At 32.5% G+C, this 22,001-nt stretch overlaps 4 protein-coding genes across 4 annotated transcripts; 1 reads left to right on the plus strand and 3 right to left on the minus strand.

The window, feature by feature from the left end:
• Nucleotides 1-2,845: 2,845 nt before the first annotated feature.
• On the minus strand, nt 2,846-7,212 carry LOC125821428 (G-type lectin S-receptor-like serine/threonine-protein kinase At4g03230). Its single transcript, XM_049500845.1, has 7 exons — nt 6,159-7,212; nt 5,304-5,426; nt 5,009-5,184; nt 4,255-4,465; nt 3,933-4,170; nt 3,628-3,778; nt 2,846-3,403 (listed from the first exon to the last, which is right to left on the minus strand). Exons 1-7 carry the CDS (start codon nt 7,210-7,212, stop codon nt 3,080-3,082), a joined length of 2,277 nt encoding a protein of 758 aa, XP_049356802.1. The 3' UTR covers nt 2,846-3,079.
• Nucleotides 7,213-12,328: 5,116 nt separating this feature from the next.
• On the plus strand, nt 12,329-13,402 carry LOC125821393 (putative fasciclin-like arabinogalactan protein 20). The gene has a single exon (XM_049500807.1). It carries the CDS (start codon nt 12,329-12,331, stop codon nt 13,400-13,402), a length of 1,074 nt encoding a protein of 357 aa, XP_049356764.1.
• Nucleotides 13,403-14,109: 707 nt separating this feature from the next.
• Nucleotides 14,110-15,703, minus strand: LOC125821386 (pentatricopeptide repeat-containing protein At1g71060, mitochondrial). The gene has a single exon (XM_049500799.1). It carries the CDS (start codon nt 15,701-15,703, stop codon nt 14,117-14,119), a length of 1,587 nt encoding a protein of 528 aa, XP_049356756.1. The 3' UTR covers nt 14,110-14,116.
• A 1,225-nt stretch (nt 15,704-16,928) lies between these two features.
• On the minus strand, nt 16,929-21,504 carry LOC125821391 (beta-glucuronosyltransferase GlcAT14A). Its single transcript, XM_049500805.1, has 4 exons — nt 20,575-21,504; nt 18,165-18,240; nt 17,951-18,066; nt 16,929-17,849 (listed from the first exon to the last, which is right to left on the minus strand). Exons 1-4 carry the CDS (start codon nt 21,074-21,076, stop codon nt 17,335-17,337), a joined length of 1,209 nt encoding a protein of 402 aa, XP_049356762.1. The 5' UTR covers nt 21,077-21,504; the 3' UTR covers nt 16,929-17,334.
• Nucleotides 21,505-22,001: the final 497 nt, after the last annotated feature.

Here is a 22,001-nt window from a genome sequence, read left to right on the forward strand (position 1 = left end):
TAATTTTGTCGGTGATGATCTATCATTACTATTTGGCCCCTATCTTGATATTATGAATCTTACCACATAAAATAGGACGAAAGGAATAAGCGTACAAACAACATTTACTTATCAATGTAAGGCATTTATTGATATAGTTTGCATACTTTAAGACTAGACATTTATGACATGTACAACTTAACATAAAAGCTCAACATCCTATAAATTAAGAATCGATATATTAGGTCAAATTTTAATATCTTATGAATTTATGAATTTTGAGTATAACTCAATTCAATAGCAACCTCATTAGGTGAAAATTGTCTAAGATTCGAGAAATTAACATCTCATTCTCAACAAATGTGAAACAATTAGTAGATATTTTTTTACATTTTCAACTTTATCATCAACTTTTCTTAGGTTTCTATCGGATGTTCAATACCTGCATTAAAATAGAACGAAAGGAATAAGTGTGCAACGACACATTTATTCATCAATGTAAGACATTTATCAATATTGTTTGCATGCTAAAGACTATCATATAAATTATAAATTAAGAATCGATATATTAGGTCAGACTCTTATGTCATATGAATTTTGCGTTTAACTAAACTCAAAAACTACTCTTATGTCATATGAATTTTGCGTTTAACTCAACTCAAAAACTACTTCATTAGGTGAAAATTATCCAACATTCGAGCAACTAACATGACATCTCATTCTCAAAAAAATGTGGAACAATTAGCAAATATTTTTTTACATCTTCTACTTCATCATCATCTTTTTATACTAGGTACCCATCAGATGTCTGCTGACATTAAAGCCCAACTAATTCAAATTCACATTGTTTAAGATTAATTTGAAAAAAGCACTCCATACCAAAGGTTTTTTCATATTCAAGACTCGAAGCAGACCTTTGGTCAACTTCATCATCATTTCAAAGACAAAGAGAGCAAAATCAACAAATACATAATATATATATATATATATTAATCAAAAAATTCAAAATATGAAGTGAGAAGTTTAGTAAAGGGACAAAAACATATTGGGTACATAATTTTACAGGCCCAAGTGGCCCAAAATTGTTTTACTTTGGATATTGTTAAAACATTAGTACTATAAAGGTGGGGGAAGGTTAAGGAAATGACTAATCAATTGTCAGCACTTCAACAAATAACTTCATATTTGAATGGAGGAAATTAAGTCAATAAGTCAATTAAAAATATTCTTTGTGCACCAAAACAAAAAGAATAATCCAAATCATATTTTCAGTCCAAAATTGATTGATAATTCATCACAAGGGTATGTTCACATATTTTTTTGAATATTGAAATTTTAAAAGTTAAGTTTTAAAGTTAATGAAATTTATCGCGTTTCAATGATTAACCAAATTGTTACATGAAAAGTAGAATGTTGTAATCTTAGATATACATCAACTTTAGAATTTATAGCGCTTCAATGATTAACCAAATTGTTACATGAGAAGTAAAATGTTGTAATCTTATAGATATCTACTTTAGAGTAACCAAATCCGATAGTGAAATCAGAAATTTTGTTAAGCGTACTTTAAATTTATAATATATATTAGTATATTTTTTCGTCGAACATGTTCAACTAACCATACTATAGCTCTACTTGGGATATCAAACAACTTTAATATCATATTATGCGCAACTTCTATTACAATCTTTTTCTTTTCTTTCAAATGCAACATAAGGAGAGGCGAAGCTAGAGGTTAGAGTTCTAGTTATGTATCAGAATTCAGTAACTTTAGTTAAAATTTTGTATGCGTTAAGAAATCTATTGAATATACGTACATAATTTATCTAAAATTAAGTAAATTATCTTTTTAAATAATTCATAACCTATAAATTTAAAATTTTAGATCCAACCCTCCGAAAGAGTGAGGATATATAAAAAAGTAGGTCCTCTAGTTGTTGATAGACAACTCAATTTTTTGTTTTTTTGCCTGAGTACTAAAGTCCTCATGTATGGAGACTTAGTATATATACCCTACATACAAGAGACACAGTTATAGTTGTTACATAATGTCCCTCTAATGGAGAGCAATGTTTTTTTTGACATTCAATTGTCCTATTTTGCAATAGTAAATTACAAGAGGAACAAACAAATAGAGCAAATGGCACCAACATAGATTGTGGTGCAATAATGAGACCGTTTCACTCTTAATTAAAGGTTTTAGATAGGGATGACAATGGGGCGGGGTGAATGCGGGGTGAGGTGGGCTTAAGGCTATATGGTGCGGGGTGGGTTTAAGGTTGTGTGGGGCGGATTGGCTGAGGGGTGGGGCGGGTATATGTGATTTTATATGGGTTCAAATTTAATTTTAAATTTTTACATGTTATAAGAGTGATAGAGCATCATTTATTAAGATAATTTCATTAAAGCTACTAAAATATTCAAGATAATAAATGAAAATAGTTTAATAAAAAATAATACAATTTCTTACATGTTTCCCAAGTGACCTCTAAAAAATAAATTTAAGTCACTATCCTATTAAATTAATACAACTTAATGAAAAAATGAATTTATTTTATTTTTAGTATCAAACCTAACTAGAAAAAGAAAATATTAAAAAAATTATGTGGGGTGGGGCGGGTAAATGAAAAGAGTTGTTATGCGGGGCGGAATTAAAAATTTTGCGGGTTAAGCTCAACCCACACTGCCCTTGCCCGCGCCTCATTGCCATCCCTAGTTTTAGGTTCGAGTCCAGGGTATGGTAGGAATTCTGTTAGAAGTGTCACCCCTGAATGGACTCTGCAATGCGTGATTCAAATTTCGTCAGAGCTCCAATATGAGCTCTAGACACCGAATGAAAAGCCAAAATAAAATAAAATAGAGCAAATGGCCATGTAAAAATACATAATTTAATTACTAAAGATGTTTCTAAAGTACATACTTAAGTTGAATATATACATTGAATAAGTAAAGATAAAACTACAATATTGCTATGTCAAAATTGTTGGCATCTCACTCTTAAATCAGTCAATTTTCAACAGACGTTCTATCATAAATATTTTCGATGGATTTTTCAATGAACATGCTCATGATGAAAAATTGACTGATTTCTAGTAGTGCGTTATCGACCCATTTCAATGGTGACTGTAAGCTGATTGTTGGAGACATCATCAGACTTAGCATTAGAAGAAGAAGATGTGTTATTATTACCACATTTTCTTGTCATAAAAGCTGGTTGATTTGGTCTTGGAAGTGAAATAATATTGGAATTTTCACTACCAAGCATCATTATTATATTTGATGTATTGGGCCTATCTTTTGGATCTTCTTGTACACATAAAAGCCCAATATTTATCAATTTAATTGCTTCCTCTTTGTTGCATGATTCATGTAGTGATTGATCCACTAAATCCATCGACTTATCTTCTGTCCACAATCTCCATGCCTAAAATATAGTATACATATTTATGTTAACATAAAGTTTTGTAATAAATAGCGCGGACAAGTCACTTTTCAGTCATGTAATTGAGAAATAAATGTCATAGAGACCGATTCAAATTTCATAGGTGAAATTCCGTGACAATGTACTGGAGTTTAACCTATGAAGTTTGAAACTCTGTGACAGTGTTGAAAAAAAAGAAGCAAGAATTTAAGTAATGATTCACTCACAAGGCCTAAGAGATTCGACGCTTCTTCTTGATTAAAAAATCCAGTATTTCTTTTTCCACTGATGATCTCGAGTATAACTATTCCAAAACTAAATACATCTGATTTAATTGAGAATAATCCGTCTATTGCATACTCCGGAGCCATATAACCACTGCATTAATAGTATCAACAAAACATATTAATGAACAAGAAAATCAACACAATTGGCAAATTATTTCAAAAAGGACAGTCTGATGCACAAAACATCCTACGTTAGCAGATTCTGGAGAAGGGTCACATCACAATAGGGAGATATGAGTACTTACTAGGTTCCAACCACTTTATTTGTATTTGCTTGTGTAATTTTCCCTTCAACAACTCTTGCTAATCCAAAATCTGATATTTTTGGATTCAATTCTTCATCTAATAAAATGTTACTTGTTTTGAGATCTCTATGAATAATCCTTAATCTTGAATCATGGTGTAGATAAAGAAGTCCTTTAGCAATTCCCTCTATAATCTCAAATCTTTTTCTCCAATCCAACACCACGCTTCGTTTTCGATCTTATGCAAGAAAAACAATCAAATAAATTTAACTTGTATACATCGACAGTATAAAGATATTAGTTAAAAAATAAAAATACTAACCAAATATGAAGGTGTCTAGACTTTTGTTTGCCATATACTCATAGAGTAAAATCTTTTCACTTGATTGAATGCAATAGCCCAAAAGTTTAACAAGATTTCTATGTTGAAGCCTTGCAATCAACATCACTTCATTCTTGAATTCATTTATACCTTGTCCAGAATGACTTGATAACCTTTTTAATGCAATTTCTCTTCCTCCAGAAAATATTCCCTACAAAAAAATTATTTATTTTTAAAAATAAATATTGTGATACAATTTATTTATTTGTTTTAAAAAGTGATTATGTTGGTTAGGCACACGTCACAGGTTCGTCCACCACATCAAAAACAATATAATACTACTAACATATTCAGTAGTGTACTTTCATTAGTGGAGTATAGAGAGGGTAGACGGTACATAGACCTTACTCCTACCTCATGGAAATAGAGAAATTGTTTCTGATAGACACTCAAACTCAAGAAAAGCATTTCAAAGTAGTTTGTAAAAAAGGAAAGTGGCAATAAAAAAGATATGACAACTAATAAGAAAAGTAGTACATGCTGCAAACTAGAATTTTGAGTGTATAGATTTCAGATTCTTGAAAAGAGAGCTTATTGGGATGTGGATAAAATATTTATACTTATTAATCGACATTTTAAACACAAATATAACGTCTGAATCAAAACTATTGGGTTCTGCTAAACATGTACAAATCGAGTTTCGAACCGTGCGCCACTTATAAAAATAAATTGCAAACTGATATTGCATAAATACCTTGTAAACAGGACCAAATCCTCCTTGACCAAGCTTATTTTGTTCAGAGAAGTCATCTGTTGCCACTAATATACTTTCAAAGCTAAAAAATGGAACCTCAATATCATCATCTTGAATATCTATCAAATCTAGTCCTTCCCCTTCTGTATTCTGCCTGTGAAATTTTGTAGTACTCACTATATTTAAAAATATAAAAAATAAATGAGTTTAGAGTCTTGATAAGACTAAATTTTGTATAGTTTTATTAATAAAAAGGAGAAAAATGTCATTAAAAAAAAGAGACATTTGTTGTTACCTTTGACTTTTGAGTTTCTTCTTTTTCTATAGTATATGTAGGTAAAGCATGATAGAATAAGAAGTGCAGCAATTACACCAATAGGAATTGCAATTTTCAGCTTTGTTGAAGTTTGCTTTTGATCTGTTTATGAAGAGAACAAAGAACACATTATTACCAAGTAAAATGAAAAGATTAATGACAAGTTCATAAAGAGACAAATAACAAAAGAGAGAGAAAAAAAATGTTATGTTTTAATGTGTCACTAATTGTGAGGGGATGGCCTCCATCTTTAACCAGACGTCTCGAATTCAATAATGAATTAATAGAAAGAGATTTAACACCTTAATTAGGCTTATCCGATGTAAATCTAAATTAATCAAGCCAGTAAATTTCAGATATTGGATAGTTAAACAAAGAAAATATGTGTTTTTGGTTTTCATTTTCTTGATAATAGAGAAAAAAAAAGGAGAAGTAATTAATGAAATTCAAATTTGGACTCAAAAGAAACTTTATAAACTAGGTAAATCCACTCTACCTACAAAGGTAACAATTTGAAGTATATATATGTATAAAGGTTGTGGTGGAATGGTAACTGTAGATATGTATTACTAAAGGTTGTGGTGGAGTGGTAACTGTTAAATACTCATCTATCCTCAACTAGATGTCTCTAGTCTCTAGTTCAAGTTTTGATATTGAAGTCGTTTTCGGTAGGAAAAGCTTCCCCTTCCCCCACCCCATCCCTAAAAGTGGTGCGAATACATCTTAGTCAGATCCCAAAACGGATATCAGACATCGAACGAGAACCAAAAAAACAAAATAAAGTACATCATGCATCTAAAATTCAACAAAATAGGAGAAATTGCAAGTCATTACCTTGGTTACTTGAAAACTCAGAAGCTGCAAGCCTAACATAAATGGTGCTTCCATTAACATTATCTTGAGAAAGTTGTTGCAAATTCAGCATCTCTCTTTTCCATATCAAACACCCAATATTTCCACTACCATAAGCATAACCAACACAATCACAATCCTCCAAACAACCACTTTCACACTCTACTTCATTTCCAACTCCCAAACTCTCATTATTTATAGGTAATCTCATATTCTTATACATCCAAAACCTATCCTTTTCACCAAAATCACCACAATTCAAACTTGTTTTCCTCATACATCCACTTGAAAAACTACTCAATTTCCAATCTTTCTCAAACTTAGGCTTAAAACCATTCAAACAATCACATGTTGAAGTAGAGTTTACCTCATTACAAATACCAAAACCTCCACAATAAGAATAAACATTACAAACTTGTTTTGGATCAGTGTAAAACACATTCCAATCATTAGTACTATCCATCCATAATACTTGTTTTGTTTGTCCATTAACATCCATAATAAAATTTGATATTAATGAAGGGTTAAAGAAATTATACATATAATAAACTTCATCATCATTATTAACATATGTATAATTAAACATAGGATTTGGTTGATATGGTACCCCTGTAAAATTGTTACCTGTCCATGGTCCACTATTCCAATAAACAACACTATGGTTCCACATATTAACACCTTGTCCAATATACTTATTTTCCATGTAAACTTCATGTGTAAAGGGTCCTGGTGATGGATCGTTCGCGTTTTTCCATGAAGTAAGTACCTGTTTAAATCTTGTATGTTTGTTGTAACCGAATTTTGAACCAGGCATGAACGTATGAGAGGGATGATCAAAACTTGTCCATAGATAATTCGTCGAATTGGTAATATCCTGATTACTTAATACTAGATTGCCATCATCAAATAGTGTTGCTACAACTTGTGAATTGTTGAAATTTGTTGTAAAATTGATATTTGTGGACCAAATTATGTGACTAGTACCATTTATGAGTACTAAATTACCATTATCAATCTTGAATTGTGCAAAATCCATTTCATATATGGAAATTGGTGTCTCTCTATTTGCAACCCAAATTATAGTTTGTTTACTTATTTTTTTGTACCATATACCTATGTAATAATTGGAATTGTTACCTGGTGTGAAGAATCCCAATTCAAAATTACCACTTGAAGAAACTATTGTTGAGGCAATTGAAATCCATTTGTTTCCACCAATTGTGTTACCAATAATTGAACTATTTTGGCTTGTGAAATTGTTAGCTTTTGCTAAATTTTTTAGAGAGAAAAAAGAGAGTACAAAGAGAAAAACAAAGAGAGGAGACATTTTTTGTAATTTTGATTTTTTGTGCATTAGAAATGATTTATGAAGGGATATGATGACAAAGAATGTTGACTTAAAAATCCACCTGCTCTAGATGTGTGCATTAATGGTTACTCCCTCCGTCCTATTTTAGTTTGACTTGACACATATTTTAAGAAAGTAGAAATTTTAAAAAAAAATTGTGATATGAAATAAGTCTTTATATATTTGTATGACTATAAATCATTTAATTAAGGAGAAAATAGATATGTTAAAGTAAAACTGTTACTAAATATATAGAAATTTGTGAATACTTTTAGGACCGACTAAAAGAGAAAGTGATTCATATACAGTGAGACAGAGCGAGTAATATATATTTTTTCCATCTCATTTTAACCGTCTCTATAGTTCTTTTCACGTTCATTAAAATAAAAATATAAGGTGTAATTTATTAAATTATTCTTATTTAGAAGTAGATTTTTTTTTTGAGAATTATGTTAGGGGTACGATTGAAAACAAATCTCAACTTTAGTTTTAAATCATTTTATTAAAGAGAAAATAAATATTTTACTCTATTAAGATGTTTGTAGGCTTCAAAAAAAACCTTACCTCTAAAAGTAAAATAAAAAAATAATTAATCAATTTAATCTTTTAACTTCTAAAACGATATATTAGAAGTATTCAAAGAACAAATTAAAGTTGCCTACCTAATAAATTCTGACTAAAATTAAATGAGAATCAAAGTCAAGTCCATATGTTACTATATAAAATTTTCTATAGAAGGTTCCACCAAGTCAAAAATTGGACGCTATGTTTACCTTATTGGACCAAACTAATTTTCTCCCTCATAATACGTAACTTACTATTTTTTCGAGTCTATCAGAAATTTCATATTTTCGATATCATGATAATAAGATATTCATCGAAATTTTTTTAATCGTCAATCGATAAAAGAGTTATGAAATGAAATAAACAGTACTAAACAAGTTGAAATCAATTATATAATCTTCAAATAACATATTTAAATTCATCTCAAGTCAATATTATTATTATTAATAATAATAAAGAAAATTATTATAAGTTCTCTTGGAAATTAAATGAATAAAGGAAAAAATAAATATTTCATTTTGTTACTCATGGATTTTCTAACTCATGTCATTTTCACTTGGAAATTGATATCTACTGATTAGTCTATTTGTTGATTAATTAGTCTACTGATTAGCTTAATTATCAAGCCATTAAAAACAGGAGGTTTCTTAGAAAATACTTTTTCTTTTCTTTTTGTGTTAAAAGATTTTTATAAAATTATGAAAGGGAAAGGCATTATTTTACTTTTACTAAGAAAATAAAATTTGTTGAAGAGTCAAATGACTATTATTTTTTGGGTTTATTATTATTACTATCTTTTTAACATTTAAAAATTGTACGTATAATATATTAAAATGTTTAAATTCTTTATATTCTGAAATCTGGATTTCACCTAAAAAAAAGTGGTGCAATTGTTGGGATTGCTCTTCCTTTAATCGGATCATTTAATTTCAAGTCTTGGATAGGTAAGGAGTGTTTCTCCCGAAGAAATCATATACATCAAGCAAATTCAAATTTATCAGGCTCCAATACAGATATTAAATATTGATAGAAAATCAAAAATATTTTACGAAAGGCATGAGTTTAACTTTTATTTTTTTCTCATTTGTTACTTCAGCGGTCAATTTAGAGACACTATAGTCAATGCAAATTACTTATGTTTCAAACGGCGTATTCTACCCGCGGTTGAAAATTCCAAATGAATATAACTGTTTATATTCATTGAACGGGTATTGAAAATATCTTTAAATCTAACATAAATTAGAATTAATTTTGTTTTCAAATTATTGATAGCTTTAAATATACACTTTTACTTAACTAACTGAACTTAAATAATAAATACACTCATAATCTGCCACATGACATAGCAAGTGGACTCAAACTCTAGTAAGAACACGAGACTCTTAATAAGAAGTCGAGATAAGTGTTGAAAACACCTCATAAACTTGACAAGAATGTAGGAGTGTATTTTACTCATGTGCAATATTAAAGTTGTATTTAAGTTCAGTTCGTCAAGTATAGAGATATTTTTAAGGTCCCAATAGTTCAAGGACAAAACAAATAATTCAGGTCAAGTCTAAGAGTATTTTTAATACTCTCCTCTACGTAAATTCAAAAAGCAAATCTCCTACTTTTAACAAGCATTATGGAATATAAATTTAAATTAATTGATTTCGAAACAGATACTGGACATCAAACAAAAAGAACAATCCTCAACCACAAAATGTTACACCATCTACGTAAGAAACCACCAATTTGACTAGCATAATATTATATTCTAACTTTCACCAAAAACATTATATACATATGTATCAAGACGATGAGTGTCTTTATTTAATTTCTCTTTCTTGACTCTATGCTTGGTTAAAGAAAATTTATTCTATATAGAACAAAAAAAAAGTAGAGTTATTTCTAGAAACCCTGAATAATCCTTAATTATCTACTACTTAATAGTTTTATATTGACACCCAAATATATATTTGCTTTCCCCTAGTGTCGTAAGATGTGATCTAACTCTAAAGAAACTTCATATTTGATTAGTTAAAATTTTGAAAAATATCCTTTTCAGTGAGAGCAGAGAAAACAAATTTCACAAATGACATTCTACATTGATCGTATCGTCAACACCCTACATCTTATATTCAACCTAAACCTTTAGTATTTGTGTAGATTGTATACAATACTTTAAACAATATTTTTTTACTTACGTATTAGACAAAAGATATAATGAAAACTCCATCAAAAAATATATTTTCCTCCCTACCAAACACGCCCTTAATGTCAAATGTTTGTTTCCAAAAACCAAAAACATGCCCCATATCAAGAAAATTGGGAAATCCACCGTTAAAATAATGCATGCCTCCAAAATAGACATGTCACAATTTGGTTATTAGTTGTCACTACTATCTAGTAGAATCAAATAAGCACTTATCATTTTATTATTAAAAATATATATATACTTTCTATACATATCTAGAAAGTTATATAAAATTCCAAGGTGTTTCAAAAAAAATAATCAGATTTATGATGATCAAATTTAAGCTGTGAAGAGATATTATTTGTGAATAAACAACAACATATCAAATGTAATTTTACCGCTGAAATTTAATTTTTCGAAGATTTAAACTTTTTAGTCATTATTTTATTTTTTTCGACGATAATTTGAAGGGAAAATCGTTGAAGGTGCTTAAACGAGACCACCAGGCCCAGCACTATTTTTGGACAATTTTTAGTGTTTAAGGTTCATTCTAAAGGCCCAATTACTTGTATATATCTGTAATGGGCCTAGAACATTAGTAATGTTAGTACTTTTTGATTGACACAAAATCTATAAAATAAAGAAAATATTTTAAAATTTTGTAGGAAAAAAAAAAGTCTTAGACATATGTGTAGTTATAAATGACATATTTTTCCATCATTCCTTCAAATGATTTCTATGTTTTTACTTGCCTATATTTTGCTTATACGGATCTACATATAAACTTGAATATACAAGTTGATCAGAATTGAATAGTTTTGGCCGAAACCATGTATATGTGCTTTAAAATGCGCTAAGTATATTCAAAAACTAAATTCAAAACTTAGTTACTAGCACTTAAGGTCATTAAACTAAATCGAGAACAATAAACTGAAGTTTAAATCCTAAATCAGCCTGAAATGCGTTAATTGAACTCACTTCTTTTTGTTAGCAAACCATTTTTCTCCTTTTTGTTAGTCTCAATGCATTGCAACTGAAATGTGGTTCAAACTTGAGAGCAGTTTTTATTTCTATTTAATATATTAGTAGAAGTTAGTAATTGGATTAATAAACTTCATACCACATTGTATATTTTTTAGGTGAATAACTATGATTTAGAAAGATTATGATACATTTGAGCAAATAAAATCATAGATGGTGATTGATCTGCTATAACTATAGCCAGATAAATGATAAAGTGTAGGGGAAACATGATCAAGAGATCACAGGTTCAAGTCGTGAAAATAACCTCTTACACAATTCAGTCATTTCATGTACTCTGTCGTAGCAGCTTTAGTGCACCGGCCAAAGTAAAGGTAAATATAGTTGTTGTAAGAATCATAAGAGCCAAAATTAACTAATCAAAGCACCTTCATCAATACTCAAGCACTATTTTGTGGTTGCTACTATTTTCATATTAGTTTCTATATTTTTCTTCACTGTCATTGCTTTGTTTCATACTTATTTTGATTTGTTATACTCGAACCTAGAATCATCCAGAAACAACTTCTTTACTTTCACGAGGTAGTGATAAGGTCTGCATAAACTCTACTCTCCCCTGATTACACTTGTGAGATTTCACTACGTATATTGTTGTTATGGAACTTTCCGACGTAAATTTGAATTTATCAGACTAAAATATCAATTTCGAACACTAAGAGAAAAATCAAATAAATAAAACGATTGGTGTTTGAAAGAATTATTACATACTTTATAAAAATTTCTTTGATAAATCTGAATTTCCCTTCATTGAATTTTATTTCTATTGTCTATCAATAGCATTTCAATGTAATTCTACAAAAGTGGAATACGAAGAACGTATAGAGCTATACACATATCTTATTACTATTTCGGGAGGTAGAGTATAGAGATGTTGTTTTCGAGAAAATATACTCCCATCACTTTGTAATTCTCAAAACTAAAGGGTTTAACTGTACAATTCTACAAACTTATAACTAATTTTGATTCCATAAAATAACCGCCAATAGCTAAAACCCCTACACAAACCTCACAAACTCCATAACAATGGCGAAAAGCTCAACAACAATGGCGTCCTTCAAACCATTCTTCTTCTTCTTCTTCAGTTCTCTTCTCTATTTTTCCACTGCCCAATCTCCGCCTCCACCACCACCTCCCCAATCTCTAATTAACGCCGCGGAGACTCTCTCGAACTCCGGCTATATTTCAATGTCACTCACACTTGAGCTCATTGCTGATACAGTTATCTCACGGGCTGCTAAAAATTCACTTACTGGTTCTGCTCTCACCATTTTCTCTCCACCCGATTCGTCTTTCTCCGATTTCGGTCAGCCTTCACTTTCTCATATCCTTCTCCATTTCTCCCCTGTTTCGATTTCACTCTCTTCACTTCAATCCCTTCCGTTCTCTTCCAAAATCCCTTCGTTATCACCTTCCAGTTCACTTTATGTTACGAGTGTAAGTTCTGATTCGCGAGTTTCTATCAACAATGTTGAAATCCTTGGTTCGCCAATTTATGATGATGGATATGTAATCGTTTTCGGAATTGAAGATTTCTTCACCCAGAATTTCACTCAGCCGGAAACAAATCGGAACCCGAATTTCAAATCGAGTCCTCAATGTATCAGGTTGGATCCATTTTCTCGGTTTTACGAGGTGTCGTTGATGTTGAAATCGAAGGGGTATTTGATTATGTCTTCGTTTTTGGAGTTACAATTGATTGGGTTTTTGAAGAATACGGAGCTGAAATTGACAGTGTTTGCTCCGATGGATGACGCAGTTGTTGGGTTTTCCGGGGATTTCCCTGTGTATCAGCAGCTGTTTTTGAGGCATTTGGTTCCTTGTGTACTGTACTGGACTGATTTGAATGAAATGGTAAATGGAACTGAGTTTAAGAACTATGTTAAGGGGTTGAGTTTGACGATAACGAAGGTGAATGATGTGAGCTTTGTTAATGGAGTCGAAATCACTTACCCGGATTTGTATTACAATGATTGGGTTGTTGTTCATGGATTACAGAGTTTGATTCCATTACCTGATGAAATTGATGGTGAAATGCATGAAGATCCTGTTAAACCCGAGGTTGATGTTTCTATCGCCCCTGATCGTAGTGAATTCTGAGGTATCTCTAAGTTCATTTCGAGCATCGTGTGTGATTGATTGTGTCTCTGTGTGTGTGTGTGTGTGTGAGATACTGGAAATTGCTGTTTCTGGGAAAAGTTTACTTCATAGTTTTCGAGTTGAAATTACACTTCTGTAGATTTTCGTGTTTTTGAATACGATGAAATTGCTTGAATAGAATCCAATATAACTGTGTTTGATCTTGAGAATGTTGATTTTCTGCAACGTAACCATGTTGATCTTGATAATGCTGGAGTTTTAGCTTTCGAGGATCAAGAATTTGCTTGATATGAGTTTTGTACCAACTAGAGACAATGTAACGTGCTTAGGGAAGTGTAGAATAACAATATGAACGAAGAAACATTAAAAGTAATAACTACGTCTCAATCTCAAACAAGTTAAGATCGACTATATGAATTTTGAATGGCGGGTACAAGAAAGAAAGTGGACGATAATAAAGCATATGAATGTTATAACAAAATTCAATTGTCAAAATGATTTCATCTTAAGCTAACAATATTAACGAAGAAACATAGAAAACAACTACGTCTCAGTCTCAAACAAGTTGAGGTCGACTATACGAATCCCTAATGACCATGTTTCTTCAGTCCCAAACAAGTTGAGGTCGGCTATACGAACCCCTAATGACCATGTTTCTTCATCTTAGGAAGGAACATAGAAATCCATAATACTACTCCTACTTTAAGCTTGTCTTTATCCAACTAAAGAACTTTTCCTTAGTTTCTCAAGTTTCCTCCACAAAGCTTTAACAGTATCCTCTTTTCCCTCGTCAAGAAGTGCACGTTTTAGGTTATCGAACAATGGAATTGGAGGTCTCATGCCCATATCAAGCATTTCTTGAAAGTATCTGCAGGCATCATCCAATTTATTCTCACGACAAAAGCTGTTAATCAACGTGGAAAACGAATGCATTCCAGGAAGAACTCCGTTAGCTTTCATCTTATCCCAGACCTTTAGAGCCATATCTGTTCGGTCCTCGTTGCAGAACATCCTTACCATTATCTCGTATGTGCTCACAGTCGGTTCACAGCCAGGATCATTGCTCATTTTCTGAAACATCGTATAAGCTTCACTCATTCTTCTTGCCTTTATAAGATGGTGAAGAATGATATCATAAGTTCGGGTATTTGGACCAATCTTACATCTCCTCATCTCATCAACTAACTTATACGCATCGTCCATACACAAAGACCAGCAATAAGCTCCCACCATCGCGTTAAACGTGTACACCTCAAGATCAAAACCACTACCCTTATACAACTCGAAATACTTAAGAGCTAGAACCAACCTTTTCTCCGACCCCAAACCATTTATCAACGTGCAATACACATGAGGCGTCACCTTAATCTTCTTCCTTTCCATTTCGTGTAACAACTCAATCGCCTCATCATACTTCTTAACCTTGCAATGAGCATGGATCATGATCCCATAGCTAACAACATCAGGCTCAATACCATCAGCCATCATCTCGCGATAAACTTCATTTAACCTCAACAAATTCTTTTCTTGACCCCATCCTTCTAACAATATTGTATACGACTTAATATTAGGCGTAAACTTCCTATTCTTCCATTTATCAAACACCTCTTGTGCATTCCCAACATGCCTAGACTTACTCAATGTATCAAACAATCTATTAAAATCTTGCAATTCATGTATCAATCCATACTTCTCCATCTTCTCAAACGCCTCAATAGCTTCTTTTACCTTCCTCGCACGAGCAAATCTCCGAGAAACGAGTGCAAATGCTTCTTTACACAATAACCCTTTGTTTTTCAATTCATTGACCAAAATCCAAACCATCTTAAATTGCTTAATCTTTCCTAGAGCTTCAATCAAACCATGATAACTTTCAGCAGTATGAACAAACCCGTTCTGCTTCTCAGCCCAACGGAAGAAAGATAAAGCTAAAATCCCAGAATTGCTGAGCTTCTTTATAACTTCGTTAACTAATAAAGGACTCACATTTACTGAAGCGGAACTCAAAGCATCAGCAACATCGGTGTTTTTCAGTAAGATTTTGCAGATTCTTTCAGCTTCCTGGATAATTTCTGGGTTTTGGGGATTGGGATTGGAATTGAGATGGGTGTTCTTCACTGAATCGTAATGAATTGATCTGTTTAAGGGTAAAGAAGTAGTAGTACTGCTATTACCAGTAGAAATTCGAAAAAAGGAGATTAATTTGTGGATTTGGGGTCCATTTTTTATGGGTTTTTTGGAGCTGTGAAGTGAAGGGATTAGGGTTTTAGGAATGCGGCTGAGGAATCCACGGAAACCCATTTCTCTGATTTACTGTTTGGGTTTTTGAAAACTGAGAAAATGGCGGACGGAGTGGAGAATTAGGGAAGATGAAGCAAATGAGAGAAGAAAAACAATTGTTTCTTTTTATTATTTTAAGAAAAAAATGAATTTTTTAAAAATATTTTTTTTTATCATATATTGATTAATTTGGTGAAAAGGGAAGTTTTGGAGTAATGATACAATTAATTATCTTGTATGACTCATAGGTTACGAGTTCAAGCGGTAAAAGCAACCACTCATGTTTGTGTCCCACCTTTTAAAGTATGGTCTTTCTTCGAATCATACTTACACGAAATACTTTGTATACTGAATTGTTGATCTATTCATTAATTTGGTATAACTATTGTGTGTCACAAAAAGAAAGAGACTCATAAAATGATAGAAACAAATTGAGCTTTTGTACATTTTAATTAATCCATAAAGTCCTCGTGATGAACAAGGAATATTAGTCTTCTCGTAAAATATTTTGACTAGTTAGTGTACACCTCGATTTTTTTTAGAAGGATAATTAATTATCTCCGTTTTTATATTACTTCGTGTTTTTTTCATGCTCTTGCGTGCATATAATTGATTAATCATAACTCGCTCCACTAAAATATCTTGTTTTTTGTCTGCAGCAAATCGTGATATGCATCGAGTCTACACAATATTGTGCTCTTACCATTAGACCAAAGCCCGAAGGCCAAAGGTAGACTTGTGGTGAGGGAAAACATACAAGTGCATGGTTTTTTTAAACCATATTTAGACTTTTTTGGCTTGTCATACTATCAAATACATAATTGTTACAGTTGTTAAAAGATCCTAGCTACTTTTCCAGCAAGATATCAACACTACGTTCTTGATCATGAATGAAACACTCAATTCAATTCAAATTGAAAATCGTTGTGTCTGGACCAACATGCATGTACCTCAACTATGTTCACGAGATACCTGCTACCTCTCACCAACTAACGTTCTGGTGCAACTCTACTACATTCGAGAGGCAGGCAGAGAAAGGGTATCAACTTGTAGTTCAATCTATTGTTGATACTCTTGCTGATATGTCTAGTCACTATTAAAACGCGTATAAAAGGAGATACAACAATAGTAGCTACATTTACAACCAACATAAACGCTCGAAGATCCAAAAGTAGTAACTTGGATAGCATTTGTACCAGACTTCTAAAGTATAGCATAGAAACAAAGAAAATGTCTAATGATTTTGTTCACAGAGAACTCAATAATCGATCTATTTAAACTGTGTAACACAATGTCCAGTGATGATAAAACTTAAAAAGGCATACATGTACGAGATGTGAAGACTCAACAATAAAAAAAATATAGATGTGGTACAATGGAGAGATTCCTCTTATTGTTGGGAGACAGTATATATGGTGGCTCTACGACTATGTTGTACGAAGGCCATAGCCCAATCCAAAACTTGGAAAGAGCCTGCCGATGCTTCTTCCAACTTGCAATCTCAAAATGAACACTGAAGAAGCGGATAACGAAGAACATATCTCCCAATAAAGAATTGTGGACCAAAAATGCATCTAAGCTGAAAGTACACAAACCTGGTCGTCAACTCAGGGCCAGTAGAAATACCAGACATTCAAATCGTACTTTGCTCGTCATCTGCATTGATTTGATTCTGAACTCAAATCATGAAGCAGTCTTTGTACAGAATCCCCTAAAATTTTCACTTGAGGTCCAGGTTTCAACATGTTGACATCACCCCATCGGGAACAAGGATCCATCCACCAGTTCTTGCCACCGATGCACCATGCACCTGGCGTCACTCTGTTCTGGCTGCGCTTAAGGATATTCTGATCGATCATGTCAAGTACTGCCTCGTCTTTATTAAACTGTCTAGCAAAAGCAGCTCCACTTTGCGCCATCAGATCGTAATCAGAAGTGTTAAGGAAGAGGGGCTCCATCTTAGGGGGGTTATCCCAAACCATATATCTCATGTCACTATTAACTGTCGTATTCTTAAACTCCGGTGAATTGCAAACAACAGAATGGAAATAGACTTCTTGTGACAAAACTGCATTAGTAAAATACATTAAAAGGGTTCTAGGAAGGTTGTCCCATCCAAAAACACAGAACTCAAGAAATGGTCGGCTCAAGACAACCCAAGGAGAACCTGCATTTGAAATTTTAAGTACCTCGGTCAGTCATCAATTTTCGGAAAAAAAAGTGTAATCAGTTAACTCAATCACAATGCAGTATGAATAAGAACTCTACCAGTAAAAATTTTGAACGCCTCAGGCATTGGCCGCTTTTCAGTGGCATAAAAAATTTGTGTCTTTCGTGCTAGGTAAAGCCCTGGATCAACTACAATGGGCTTTACTCGTTGACCCCTACAATTCCATTAGACAAAACAACTATTCAAGATTTTGTACATACAAATGTTTGTGTTGATAACAAAAAGAAAAATTGGAAACAAGATTTTGCCTACTCTTTCCATCCAAGATCGCTGGTGTGGTCGATGAAATTCATGTCTCTACTAACAGATAAGAGGACATGAGATAAGTCTGAAAGCAGAGTAGAAACCATGTCAGAGTCAGAAAAATGAGCAACAGAGTCAATCCACAAATACTATGTAGTAGTAATTATTATAAAGGTAGCAGGACCTAGTATCAACATAACAAGGCAAATCTCCAAGTAAACACGCAACTGGATGTCTCATGCACACGATGGTTCAACATTCATCAAGGAAACTCCTGGATGATTCAATATGCAAGGCCTATCCTTATCATTTGGCATATCAGCAGACTATAATGGTCATATAAATTACAAGAAGACGCCTGTCCATTCTTCAAAAAAAAGAACCCTGTCCTAAAACCTGTTTTAACAGATGATTTCTAACTTATCATACACCCTATTGTTTCTGGCACTTCGATTATTGTATTATTTTTGTGGTAGTGACTATTTCGGTTTTAGTATGCTTTGTTTAACATTTTGTCTTGGCTTCTTCACTCCTGTTGTTTCTTTTTCTGAACTTCTTTGTAAAGCTTTTACTTGAGCAGAGGATCTATCGAAAACAATATCTCTACCTTGAAGGGGTAAGGATTGTGTACACACTACCCTCCCTCAGACCTCATTAGTGGGATTATATTGGGTATGTTATGGTTGTTATCATAGACCCTATTATCCTCCGCATCCTTCCCCTCCCATCAAAAATGAGGAGAAACTATCATTTTATCCCCCTCTCATCTAGTGGAGAAACTATCAAAAATCCGTCGATATTTTAGTGGAGTTATTCTAAACAATAAGATGAAAAGCACCAAGTATGTTCAGGATTTTGTTTTAGTTGATTGACGGATTGGTTGAAAGAGCAGGGAAGCAAATGAGTATTCCTCTATTTTTCTAAACGACGGAAATTATTCTCCATCTCTTACTCCTATAGTCATTAAGTCGTTACTGGCAAGACAATTACGTGTAAATAAATATCAAACATTCAATAGATTTCCCACTACATGATTCAGATTTGAACCCTACATTCATCACGATGTTAATTGCAAGTCAAACTTTCCTTTCTTGCTTCTACAGTTCATTAAGCAATAACTGATAAAGTTAAAACTCATATTTCTTCGAGAAAAGTTGTTGGGATCATTTCATGGTTATAGAAGTTCTGGTTTTTTTTCAAATCTACAAAGAACAATAGCCTGAACCAACCCAACTAGTCTTATGTACTTGGCAGGTCTTTTGGCCGAGAATTATGATAATAAAACTAAAGCTACTTCAAGAACATATCTAATAATTACTTGGAAAATTCCTTTTCTGCACATGGCTTCTATAATTGAGTGCATTCCACATATTTAAATTGATATAACTAAAAAAAGAATCTCTATCACATGGAATAGACTTGCCATATTTTAGCAAATAAGCAGGACATGAAACATTTACATCCTTCGTGCCCCCCAAGTGGTAGTGAAAGAAAACGAATCACCCTCTAGCATAGTTTAGATAGCTCTAACATAAAGATAATAGTCGGCAAATTAGTTGGCCAACCATCTGCAGATTGGGAGGCTAGATGTACGCATAGTTGGATCAAATAAACTCAAGCAGAATCATTGTTCTCAAGGGGGAAAGATGGTGTCATATAAGGTCAAAACGGTACATTAAACTCTTGCCGCAAATGAACTGGTTTCTGAAAAGCTATTCAAATTATCAGTCAATCAATTAGTGTGTCATCTTATTTTGAGTGAACACGAAATGTCAACATCTCTTTAGAGAAGCAGAACTACAAGCAGATACATATCGACAAACAACATCAAACTATCACATATCATAAGAATGAGAACTGCCACATAGTTACCCCGACAAGAAATAATAGTTATGTCTTTCCGACTTTATTCACCAATCATATGCCATAAAAACACAATGCTCCATGTAAAATGAGCTTGATCTAGAATCACAAACCTAAAATACACTTGGAGACAAATTTCTAAGTTGAGATACTAATCCAGTAGGCAATACAGTATTAGTCAATAGTACAATGACATGAGATCCAACAACAACAACATACCCAGTGCAATCCTACAAGTGGGATCCGGGGAAGGTAGAGCATACACAGACCTTACCCCAACCTCGTAGACAATGAAATGAGATCCAAAAATCAAAATTTTGATTCTCACATACAGCTCATATCCAAAACTTAAAACTCATCCAGAGGAGAAAAAATCTAAACTTCAAGCAAAACTAACTCCCAAAATTCAAAACTCATGAATCTTTTTACCAATTATAAGTTTCTACCTTATCAATTACTCGATCGTCGATCGGAAGCTATCTTATCCAAACAAATAAACTCAATTATGAACAAAACCAACAAAACAACAACCAATTCAGCTAAAGCAAAAACTTACCATCTTGTGTAATTAAAGGATAATCAGAGGCACTTAGATTAACAAACCAATCCCATCCACCATCCACCTTCAACAAAATCGATACCGCCCTTAGCATTGCCGCTATATTAGTTGAACCCATATAAGTAACTGGATCAGGCTTTCCAACCACATCCACATTCCCAAAAGCCTGAATTACTGGCACAGATTTCACTAACATCCCAAGCTTCCATCTTTCTTCTTCACTCCCATCAGTACCAATGTGCAACAAATACCTATTCCTAGGATGATACACAGCTAACAAAAGTCTAAAAATCCTATCACTATCTCCCCCTCCACCTGAAATGTAGTATGCAAATGCAGGTGGATGTCCCGGCCCGTGATTCACGGCCGTGGCAAATCTTCTCTGTAATGAAAATGCATAGTATGATGAGCTAAAACCAGAAATGCAAGACAAGAATATCAAAAATGATACAAAAGCTGCACAAAAAAGTGCATATAACCATTTCTTTTCAGCTCCCATCTTTAAACTACTCTCAACATAGAAAAAATAAAAATTCAATCTTTTTCAGAATTTTCCAAAATTCTGATCTGGGGTTGTGAAAAAAATTATTTTGGTAACAATGGGTTTAAGAATCTTTAACTAAAAATGGGTTCTTTCAAGATCTTTCAATTCACTGAAACACAATTCTCATTAACTTCATCAAAATCAAGAACCTTTTTTTTTTCTTCTCAAAAATAGGATTTTTGAGATCTTCCAAACAGTGAAAAAAATACCCTTCTCAACAAATACTAAATCAAGAAAACACCCTTTTCATAATAGTAAATCATTTAACTTTCTGATATTTTTATTTCTAATTATAACAAAAAAATTGTGGAAATCTGAATTTAGGGCTAGGGTTTGAAAGAGGTGTGTGTATATAATAAGTTAAAAAGAAGATGAAAAATTAAGCAAAGAAGATTCAGAAATGGAAGCAAAGTTTTTTTTAAAAAAAATAATTTGTTTTTATTTTTTTGATGAAATTGATATGGAAATCACTATTTTTGATCTATTAGCTAAGCAAAAAAATAAAAATAGTACAGTACTATTTAAAAGGGAGATTTGTTGTATTACTCGTGGATAGAGAGCGTGGGAACACGATAAGGGCTATTGACAAGAGATGTGTTTATTACGTGCTTATATTGAGAGTGGGACTGATAAATCACAGGTGAATTTACTCAAATCTACTTTTGTTGGAACTTTGGGAGTTGGGAGAGCTAAAAATTAAAACTTTTTTTCTCGTTCGATGTTTGATATCTTCGAATACGAGAGCTATGATTAAAGATTTTACCATATTATTGTTAACTAATTTGGAATTTAAGAAATATACTTTTCAGTGATATTCATGTTTGATTAGACATAAAATTTATAAAAAAATTGAACTTCTTTTAAGATATAACGCGTATTC

Source organism: Solanum verrucosum, unplaced genomic scaffold (assembly GCF_900185275.1).
Source record: "Solanum verrucosum unplaced genomic scaffold, falcon-dt-bn FXZP01000217.1, whole genome shotgun sequence".
NCBI classification, from domain to species: domain Eukaryota; kingdom Viridiplantae; phylum Streptophyta; class Magnoliopsida; order Solanales; family Solanaceae; genus Solanum; species Solanum verrucosum.